The 11,162-nt window shown below is 39.4% G+C and overlaps 1 protein-coding gene across 2 annotated transcripts; it reads left to right on the top strand.

Moving 5' to 3' along the window:
• Nucleotides 1-1,803: 1,803 nt before the first annotated feature.
• Nucleotides 1,804-9,488, top strand: nufip2 (nuclear FMR1 interacting protein 2). 2 transcript variants are annotated; one of them, XM_032576706.1, is made up of 4 exons: nt 1,804-2,263; nt 4,483-6,165; nt 7,800-7,832; nt 8,174-9,488. In XM_032576706.1, the coding sequence occupies exons 1-4, from the start codon at nt 2,113-2,115 to the stop codon at nt 8,224-8,226; spliced, it is 1,920 nt and encodes a 639-aa protein (XP_032432597.1). In that variant the 5' UTR covers nt 1,804-2,112; the 3' UTR covers nt 8,227-9,488. The 2 variants fall into 2 exon arrangements, with proteins under 2 accessions (XP_032432597.1, XP_032432598.1); XM_032576707.1 differs by lacking the exon at nt 1,804-2,263 and adding an exon at nt 2,779-2,886.
• The last annotated feature ends 1,674 nt before the right edge of the window (nt 9,489-11,162 follow it).

The following is an 11,162-nucleotide window of genomic DNA, read 5'->3' on the forward strand; positions in this document are numbered from 1 at the left end:
CCATGGCTTGCTTTCTGTCACTTTCTATTTTTAAAGATCCTGGAAAAGAAGCAGATCTATACACAGATACCGGCAGTGTTTCTCTAGAAGCCTCAGATTTTAAATAGAAATCCAGCCTGTAAATGAAGCAGCAGTATAAATATTTGATCAAAAAGCAGTCGTCACGTGCATATATACCAAAGCAGGACAAGAAGGCTGCATACATCAGCTTTGAAACTGTTAGAAATAGGAGGGGCCTCTTTTTCTTTTAACAGCGAGGGAATGATTGGAAGTCTAGCTTCTTTCACATTAATTGTTTTTTTTTTTCTATTAAAAAATTAATCCTGAAACAGATATAGCAGAAATCGTAAAAAAACAAAGTTGAAATTTTTGACTGCACTGTGATCATCTCACTCAGCACTAAGCCTGAAACTCAACACACCTCTTTTAGCCACTAGATGGCGGTGTTTTCAAAACATATACATGCACATTACACATGCAACCTCAGTCGACATATAATCATGCTGGGTTTAGCTATTACTGTCAGAAGTTCAGCATGCAGAAAGCTCGCCCATATAATATAATGACGACCATCTGTGAAAAAAGCATTAAAGTTAAAGCCGGTTTTGAGTCACTGCAACATCACAGAGACCCCAAAACATTTGAAGGACAGACTGACCAAAAGTCCAGTCCTGGGCTAAGTAAAAGTCCAGATTGACTTGAAAGAGGGGTGTCTTAACTATTTCATCAGACAAAAAGTATATTTCTTAGTATAATTAAAAATAATTAAAATCATATATACATATATATAAATAATGTATTTACATATTTTTAAACTAATCACAAAATTGATTATTGTAAACTTCACTTCTACACTGGATGGTTTTACTTTTTCACAAATGCAACAGTGAAAAACTTAGGTGTTATCTTTAATGAGAATCAGTTTTTTAATATAAATATATATATTATATTAATAATTGAATATTTTTATAAACGTGTCAATTTTTAAACATGAACTTAAAATCGTTAGCGTGTGACCTACATTTTACTTTTTTTTTAGTTTAAATGGAATTGTTTCAGTATTAATCTTACTTCAGATCTTTCTAACCCTTCATTAAAACATAATTTAAGTGCGATCGCTGAAATAACCCTAACATTTGATTGGTTAACTTGCAGAGCAGTTCCATCTCAGCTCCGCCCACTACTTGTGATACATAAGGCTGACAAATGTAATAAATTCAAGTTGTGCACGTCCAAATTCTTCCAATTAGAAATGTTTTGGCCTTAAGACATATTTATTGGAATGTAAGCATGACACATTTTTAAATAATATACTTTAAGCTTTTTGAACATAATGAATTTAATTCAAATTGTATTAGTTTTCACACTTATTTATTTATAATTATAAATATTTAAGCTTTGTGATTAAAACATTTGTTATCCTAGATATACATAACAATAGACGGGTTTTATTTCAATTGTCAGATTAAAATATTAATTTAACCACTAATTAGTTTGTTGAACTGTGGACTTCGCTTTTTAGCGTTTATTGTCTAAACAGATTCTTTTAATTGTATCCAAATATTTTTTTGCAACACTTTTTCCAATATAATCCCCCACCGCCCCCCCGTGTCAATTTTGTGCTTAAACAACATCTTATGAGATTATCAGTATCAATATGCTGCCTTTCCATTTTAGGAGAGGGGCTGTTCTCGACATGACCCTCCACCAAAGTGTGTCCACTGGCTGGAGACGTGGCAGCGCCTCGGGTCATATGATTTTTGGCTCTTACACGAACCCCACCCCGATCCTTCTCCACACTGAAAAAGATTCCCAAATGTCTGTCGCTCTTTATTATCACGGATAATGACAATTTAAACAGCTGCACAAAGAAAGTCTTGCAACAACAACAACAAAAAATCCCGTGCGATCATCTACATAAATTCTACACATGGATTTTTTTTAGGAGCTGTGACCATCCAAAAACAGTGCCATTTTTAGCCATTTACTGCTGACGTTTACAGAAGCTTCAAATAGCTTCCGTTTCACTCTGGCAGTGATTGGACTGTCCTGTGCCGTGCAGTGAGCTAACGCGCTGACTGTGGGAGCACAAGCCCGACATTCTTCACTTCAATGGAGGAACAGCCCAAAGATCGGGCACAAGACAGGCAGCAGCACCACCACAACGGAGAGGACCGGAGCTCCATCCAGCGCACGGCGTGTCTGAAACATGATCAGAGCCAGTTCCAGTGCCAGCATCAGGAAACGCAGGCGAAGAAAACAGGTTGGGCCATCCGGAAAAGTTGGCTAATGTCAGCGAGCCGACTAGCATTTGCTAACTAACGTGATTGGGGCTTAGACTGCTAGCTAGCGCTTTGGCGTTAACACGAATTACAAGAAAAGCTGTTAAGTAGTTCGACCGTCGGGTACGTTCAGACAAGAGCCCTGAAGTTGTGTTAGCAGGCATGCTAGCTGACGTAGCGTGACAGTTGTTGCTGCTGCTGGTGGTTTTGACACATCGGGGATTGACCTTGTACACCGGCTTCACCACCCAGTTTTCTTCTCGCTAATATAACCGGAGGGATCCGTAAACTACCCCTCCTGGTTCCGCCGTGTTCTCAAATCCCCGCTGGTCTTTCAAACGACCCAAAGTTTGATGTGTTTGACTCCAGCATGTCCGCATCCAGCTTAGGAAACAACACCGGCTCCGCTGGAATTTTCTCTGCTGCCATTTCCTGTCGGCCATGTTAGAATATCAGCGCGAGCTAACGCCACACTTTACCCGGCTAGTTGGAGAACGGTGTAAAAGTACGAGGCTTTCCCCCCTCATTTGAAACTCGTTTACTTTCTTCTTCTAGCAACTGTTTGGTGGAAATGACATGACGAGCAACTGTTGTGAGCTTGCAGGTTGGTCTTAGTTAGCTAGCGTTAGCCGTCTGGCCTGACTGGGCCCTTTGCGTGTTGTTTGGTCAGCATGAAGCCACGCAGCTGAACTGATAGCATCGAAAATACAGTAGCTGGCAGTCACTTTTACTTGCATATGTTTACTAAAAAGCAAACAACTGCGTCTGGGGCCGGGTGGTTGGGCTACATACAGAATCCCATGTGTGCAATGCCAACAAACATCAGGGTGGAGAAACACTATGTAGTGGGAAGTCCCATGTTGACACAGCAGTTCTCTTGTATCTGAGCAATTCTAAGGCCCAGTCAGTTTTCACTGTGAATCTATATTTATATTTTAAATATAGCTATGGGGTTTACCTTCCTGCACTTGCTCTTGAAGTGCATCAAATTTGAAGCTACATAACAGGCTACATGCTATTTCAAATGTAAAAAAAAAATCTGTATGCCTTTTTATAAGAACTGCAAACCAAACCTTTTTGAAATCTTTTTCAGATGTATCTCAATTATTGTTTTAGATCATACTGCTGGATAAATATAGTTTTCTGTGAATATGGAAATGTTTGATGAAATGTTTAATCTTTCATTTATTTTCTGCCCTACAGATTTCATTTTACCATTGCATAAACACATTGACATGTACTATTCTTTTGGCTCCACAAAAGAATGGTTTTTTTTATTATTTTCATTTTTAACACAAAATAAAACCATTTTGTGCTAAAAAAGTCAATGCATATCATGTGCTAAAACCACAAAGTACTAAATTATTTTTCCTTAGATTTAGGTGTCTTTGAAAATCATCGTGATAAATGTAGGAAAATGGCTCAAATCACTCTTGTATATCATTTCTAAAATATTTTTATATTCCAAGGTATGATTAATTTAGGGGAAAAACTTAATCTTAGAGTATTTACACAAACATTTACAACAGAGTTTTTATTTTTCTGCCTTTTTTAAAAAAAAAAAAACAGAAGTTATCAACCTTCCTATTGCTGCCAGCATAATTAAGGAATTTGATAATTTTAGTTACAAGATATTAAGTTGTTTTTTATTTGTGTATGGATTTTGAGATTAACCATATGCAAATATAGAACAAACACCTGCTAGTTTTGGTAATCCTCAATCAACAACATATTCATTGTGCTTGCTTTGACTCAGGTTACTCTTCAACCTTTAAACCATCAGAATAGTGGGGAAAAAATTCAATATTTTAGTGATGTGCCATGATTTTTGTAAATGTTTCTTGCTTAGTATCACACTATTTCCTTTTTTTGGCGGAGGACGTTCTGATTCTTGTTGAACCATGCGGACCTAATGAAAATTGTCAAAGTTGATACAGGTTGCCACGAGGCTTGTGTGAACGACAACTCACCTTTACACCCCTTTAAAAAAAGGAAAACATGGTACAAAATAGAGCTACACTTAAGATGTTTGTGTTTTTTTTGTTTGTTTTTTACTAATTCTTGAGATGAAGTCAGGAAAATGTGACTTTAATAGTATTCTGGATTCGTATCGCAATATTGTCTTCTAATACAAAAACAACCAAAGGAAGAAATGATGAGTGCTCCATTTCCGTTTAACTGATTTTGTTTTTCCTTGCAGGCAGTAAAAATGTAATCATCAACGACGAGGAGGGGGAGAAAAATCCACACCTGCCCTACACTGTTGGTATGTCCCATTCCTCCAGCAGCAATGGTAATAGACACATAAGTAACTCAAATGTGAAGCAGAAAGGGCCGCAGAAGCACTACATTTCTGTTCAGAAAGTGAGCAGCAAATTCTCTGAGCATAAGAAGAATATGGACTTAAAAAATGACAAGGAGAAGGCGCTGGATTTGAGTCATTATGAGATTCAGCCTTCAAACAAGAAAGACTCTGCTTTGCTTCAGAACGGGCTTGTGAATTGTGGCCTCATCACTAACGGCTATTCCAGTAAGGACAATGACGGAAGCGGCTCCGAAGGCGGATATACCACCCCGAAGAAACGAAAGAGCAGATGCGGCAACACCAAGAGTGCCGATAATGTGACGAAAGACAAAGAGAGAGACATGCAGCCCCGCAACACTACGCCGGGAGCCTCGAGTGTCGAGACGCCCGAGAAAGGAACAGCGTCCAGACTCGACGGCTTCCGGTCCAGCTACAAAGCAGAAGCTCAGACGACTGCTAAACGGGCCGTCGCATCAGAGACTTCAGTCGCCGAACCTCAGAGGAAAACCTCTGAAGGTAAAGCAGCTGGCACATTTGGTAAGAAAGCAGAGGAAAAGCACAAGGGCAAGCTTTCCTCACCTTCAAAAGAGGACTCGTGGACTTTGTTCAAGCCCCCTCCTGTATTTCCTGTGGACAATAGCAGTGCTAAAATAGTTCCCAAGATCAGTTATGCAAGCAAAGTAAAAGAGAACCTCAATAAAGTAGCTCAAGGCGGAGGAGAGGCAGCACCTCCTCCTGTGAGACTGTCCCAGGTCCCCATGTCTGCTATGAAAACTATCACCTCGGCTAGCTTTACTAACGGTCCTGTTCCTGGGAATGGGAACGGCTGCCCGTCCGTGGGCACCTTCTTTGCTCCTGCTGCTAGTTGTGTTCAATCAGCCCCGTCTGTCCCAAGTGGCGAGAATGTAGCATCTTCTTTGGAAAGTAGCTGTAGCTCTACGACGAGTCCCGTAGACGGCGAGGCGAGCGAGCTCAGAAAGTGTACTGTTTTAATCTACCCTTTAAATATGCAACCCGTGCTCCCGAGCGCTCGCCACCTCGACCCACCGGCTGCTCAGACAAATCAGAAAGCCCTGGGGGACATCTTCCAGAACCAGTGGGGGCTCTCCTTCATCAACGAGCCCAACCCGGCCCTCGACGGAGGGAACGGGTTCGTGCCTGCCGAGGACCAGACTTCTGTGACTTCTCACAACGGGAGTCAGGCTGTCCCAGCCAAGGTTGCCCAGCCCCTCTTTGACATTAGCCCATTTCTAGAAGCCGAAGCTTTTTCTCAAGAAGCGGAGAAAAGGACTTGTGCCCCCTGCCAAGTATCCAGTGTTTGCTCTCCTGCTAGCACGGCGAGCGAGGAGGAGACCAAGCTGCAGCCAAGTGTTCAGGAAAAGACGAAAGTGGAGCTGAAGGGAGTGGGTTCTTCTCTGCTGGCCCCCAGTAAAGACAACGGTGCTAAGCCTGCAGTGGGCCAGCAGACCACTGTGCTGTTCGGTTCCTCTAAAGAACAGATCCACCCAAAAGACGTTGGCAGGAGGTCCAGCTGGGGTTCCTTTGACCTTAAAGCTGCCGTCACCTATCACACTAAAGGTAACTTTCACTCTCTGCTCTGGGCAGACGCGTGTTTCATCTAGGGGGCGATATGGACTTAAACTTTTATCGCAATATTTTGTGGTAGTATTGTGAGAATAAACTTACACTAGAAAAAAACTATTTATTATCCTTTTTAGGTTACTATATGGCTGTGAACGCATGGCACAGCATTTGTAGCCATACAAACATAAACACTGTTCATGAAAAATATTTCTATTTACAAGCTTCTTCAAGATGCTACTTAGTTAAATAAGTTACTTTTATATCACCAAGCTGCACACAGTAACTGCATCTAATTCTATTTTTGAATTCACATTTATTTATTCATACTCTTGTGAAACAACTATTGACGAAAATAGTAAATATAACATTTCCGATGATACCGTCAGTTTTGTTATTTATCATCAATAACTGAAATTTATTGCAACAATGATAAATCAAAAATTCTTCTAAGAAATTTATCACGATAAACAATATGTCCTCCCGTAGTTTCACCCCTTAGCTGTAAAGTGCGTCTTCATTTGTTGACTCTTTAAAAAGTCTTTAAGAACTTTAAGATGATCATGGTTCCTGTATGGAGAACTAAGAAATGTGATTTTAGTCATTTCTAAGTGAATTTCAAGTTTTAAGAGAGGAAAGTTACTTTGGAAATTACCTTATTCTGCTCAAAGATTTATTAGAATTTCTTAGAATGCACTTGGAAAGAAAAGTCTGTAAATGCATCTTATATTTTGAATGTGTTTTGATGTTTGTCAGATTAATGGTAGTTTTTGAAAATAATTTTAACTAGATATTAAACATGCTTTTTATTGCGCTCACACAAAAGCTCAATGAATATCTGTCTGCGTATATTTAATCTGTATGTCTCACTTAGTGAATTGAGTTATTGAATTCTTTTCAATTACTTTCTAGTTCATTGACAGGATCTGCACCTGTATTAAAAACAGATTTAGTAAAGGTCTGACCTGCAGATGAATTCCCATACAAGTTTTTTCTCCCTAAAATATTATTTCAAAATAAGTTAAACCTTTCTATGAGATTGGAAAATGCTCTTGTCATTAAATCATTCTGTTATTGAGACATTGTTGGAGCTGTGGGAATCGTTTGTAGGATGTTTCACTGTGAGAGAGAGAGGCGTTGGTGTTGCACAGCTCCGCAGTTAAACAGGATTTGACCAATATTTCAAAGCAACGACAAAATGATTTATTTTTAACTCTTTAGCTTCTTATTAGTTGTCACCATGGCTACCATCACTTTACAGAGAATTGTGACTTTTACCTTTTTGAATATGAAACTTAAAGATTACCAATGTTTTGTTATCCACTCTGTCCCATAATGCACAAAATTGGACTCTTACTTTTAAAATATTTTTAATGATTTAAAAAATATATATATAAATGAATCAAATAAGGTAATTTTGCTCTAACTTTCTATTGTTTGGCAACCAGAATGAACAGCCCACATGGATAAGAGCTTCTTAATGGGTACTTTAGTTTTCATCAAAAACTTCCACACCAAAGAGTGTTGTCAGAATGACCATATATGTGATTGTACTGTGTTATTGCTTGGCTTTTATATTTATAGAAAACTTTTTGGGGCTATGAACTGATGTTCCTTTTCTCCTTGAACAGAAATGGAATCCATTTTCAACTTGCAAAAACAAGGTAAGGGAACCGTTTTTCTATCCTCACTTGTTTTTCTTTTGATTGCTACAAAAAACACTTCAGTGGATGAGTAGCTGTGTATCATCACATGATGGTGATCTGATTTGTTATAACTCAACAGTAATCCTAATCAAAATGATGAGTGTAATCCATATCCTGCTGGTGAATGGCTCTGTAGTCGAGCCAGCTGGCAGCTCAGACTGTTACAACACCAAATGTTTTCAATGTTATTGGCAGTTCTAAAAACAATGATTGTGAAATGCATTTACATTATGATCATTTGTATAATTCTGTTGTTGTTGTTGTTGTGTTTCTGACTGTCTGCCTCTTCTCCGCTGTAGATCCAAAAAGAATAGTGTTTTATGATGAGACCAAGGACGGACCTGATCAGTGACGTAGATCATCTCCAGTGCTTACTGTCTTCTCCTCTGGGTGCTGCAGTTATCTACCTTGGAAAAAGTAAAAAAAAAAAAAAAAAAAAAATCCTGTCGGATAAAGTGACAACTGTGAAAACACTGATAGCTAAGCATGATTTTCCTTGGAAACTCGGGTTTATTGAAACTTTTTTTTTTTCCTTTGGGAGCGCACCAGACAAAACACACACACACACGCAGACACACTCTGGATGGACATTAAAAAGGAGTTGATCGGTGCCTCTCCAACACGATGAATGGACCTTAACGACTTCTAGCTGTGGTAGTCCTCGTCTCATGGCTTTTAAGGGATAATGTTCGGGAGTTCACCAAGGCAGGTGTCTCGGACCGCACCTCCTTAAGCCTTTATCCTGTCGAACTGTTGGGATGCCTCCGTCGGTTTCTTTCTTCACTCATTCAAATGAGTTCACTGTAGATACGTTGGACGTTCCACACACAGATCTGCGCTTGAATTAGTGGTGAAGGAAAGGAGACGATTGTTAACGAAATGCCTTCTGAGTTGTAGAGTAAAGGTGTTTTGCAATCCTGTTAAGGCGGCAGTGGACTTTTGTGAGGCTCCATCCGGGAAGGGAGAATCTTGTCTTAAAACTCTATAGAGAAAAAAAACTACTCAGAGCCCTGAAATTTTCTATGTACCGCAGTTGTTTTTATGCTGTTTCAGCTGACCTAACACAAGTATTATTTGCATCGCTGTTAGACCCCAGAGCTAAGGTACTGAAGTGCCGAATTTGAAGGAAAGCCACGCCCCTTTACGACGTTTGTTCAGTTGGTGTGCTGAAAGGTTTTAACATCGGGTCTCCGTTAAACTGTTTCTGTTGAAGCCTTCGCTACATTTCACTTTAGACGGTCATAAATTATCACAAAGTTTCTTTAAATTCAAAATCATGCACGCTTTTTTTTTTTTTTCTTCAGAGTTTAAGAACAAACAAGTATTGCTTCTGATTGGCTGTTCTGTTTTATTCAGCTGCAACACTCAGGATATCTCTACAAACATTTTCTGTTCAGTTAAAGAAAAATGTTTCATTTTACATTTGTTTTCCTAGCATGTTTTGTTTTTTTTCACTCAATGACTTTTTGTTTTTTAATTCCTTCATTTGCCCCCATGTTTACTGGTATACTTGAGTCCCTTTTCATTGCCACAGAAACACAATAACTCATTTATCGCAACCTTCATCTTAGGTCTCAAACTAACCGCTTTGTCAAAAAAAAAAGGAAAACTGTCAGAACGTTTGAAGGAGGTCTTCAAAGTTTTCACAAGCCGGTGTGCAATACCTCCATGGAAAATGAGTTTTGTTGAGTTACAAAATCCTCATCGGAGGTTCTTACGTAGCCTGCAGTTTAGTTTTTCAAATCTATTTCGGTTGCATTTACTCTTTTGTTGCACATTTTGTTTCTTCACTTGTAAGGTCTGATTACATCTAGTGATTCTAGGAGATGGATTGGGTCAGCGGGGACATCTCCAGAAAAGGACGTCACAAAGGAGCTGAAAGTGGGGAACGTGGGTGGACTCGGGGGGGGGGGGGGGGGGGGGGGGGGGGGGGGGGGGGTCCTCTTGTCTAGAAAATCTAATTTGGTTTAATCGTGAATTAATAGCACTTTATGTTAACAAATTACCTTTATCTTAACTAGAGAAAATTTATATGTAACACTAGAAATACTCCTTAAAAGAATGGCTCTGGGCTGTTACTTTTCAGAAAAAAATATATATATATATATATAGTTGCTAAATACAGAATTATTAAATATAACTCAGGTAGTGTTGATGAAGCCATGAGTATATTCAATGTTTTCTTTCTTTTTTTTTTTTTTGCCAATTGGCCCCTGTCATGTAATGTTGTCATACTGGAAATGCTGAATTGGAGTCCTACTGCTGTCTCATGCGATATTCTGAAAACACACCAAATAACTTACCTTTGACTAAGGATGTCAGTTCCACTTTGGGCTCATGTTGTGGGATTTTAACTGCTTAGAAAGCACATTGCATCTCCGCTCTGTTTTCTTTGGCTGCAACAGTAATCATCTGCTGGTTCATTTCCGCCTCCTGTGTTTTCTTCCTACCCTCCTAACAGGCTTGAGTGCTTCTTCCCACCGTTTCCTCAGCAGAATGTGGAATTTAGTGTTCAAGTTGGATTCCCATTTTACTTCCATACCCAGATTTAGTTTTTTTGTTTTGTGCGTCGTCCGACGTCCATCTTGTCTGGGCCTGTATCAAAATGCAACACAGTTGTGAAAGGATGTATCAGAAAGTGCTCTCCAGTAGCAGCACTGCCCCTCTCCCACCTGTTGCTGCATACTGCTGGTCAATTAGTAGAAAGCCGGGGCTTACGCTCACAAGAATGACGTATTTTTTTGGGGGGGGGAGGACTAAGGCCTCCAAACGTGGGGCGTGCTAACCCCCTGCGCCACCATAGCACGCCCCAAAATGTATCTTTTTAAACAGGCGGTTTTTAAACGAGAATAGAATTTCTGGTTTTAAATTGAAGCCATTTTTTTGTTTTGTTGTTGTTTTTGGAGGGTGGGGGGTTTCTGCCTGAATACCATGCCGTGATGTGAAGCTCATAGCGGCCCATACATGATGCTGCTCTCCTAGTGAGGACGACTGAATCTACTCTAACAAAAAACCAAACAAAGAAAATTGCAATTGAGGCGTGTTTAATCCGGTAGCATTACTTTGTGTGTGTTTTTTATTATTATTATTGTTATTATTTTTGTAACTCTCAGCTTGCTACAGTTTTAATTTAATCTGACTGCACATAAATCCCTGGGCAAATGAACACAATCAGGTTGACGCTAAATTGTTCAGACTGAAGCTATGAAAAATTGTGCAGATTTTTCTTGGCATAAATGTGGGTAAGCAGGGTGACGGAAAGTGTTTTTACTATAGTACAATAAATTT

Source organism: Xiphophorus hellerii, chromosome 11 (genome assembly GCF_003331165.1).
Source record: "Xiphophorus hellerii strain 12219 chromosome 11, Xiphophorus_hellerii-4.1, whole genome shotgun sequence".
In the NCBI taxonomy this organism is placed as follows: Eukaryota; Metazoa; Chordata; class Actinopteri; order Cyprinodontiformes; family Poeciliidae; genus Xiphophorus; species Xiphophorus hellerii.

Bases quoted from the DNA above. Each gene is read 5' to 3' on its own strand.
- nufip2 (XM_032576706.1), top strand. From the start codon at position 2,113: ATGGAGGAACAGCCCAAAGATCGGGCACAAGACAGGCAGCAGCACCAC. The intron at 2,264-4,482 runs GTTGGGCCATCC...TTTTCCTTGCAG, and splicing joins AACGCAGGCGAAGAAAACAG to GCAGTAAAAATGTAATCATC. The intron at 7,833-8,173 runs GTAAGGGAACCG...TCTCCGCTGTAG, and splicing joins TTTCAACTTGCAAAAACAAG to ATCCAAAAAGAATAGTGTTT.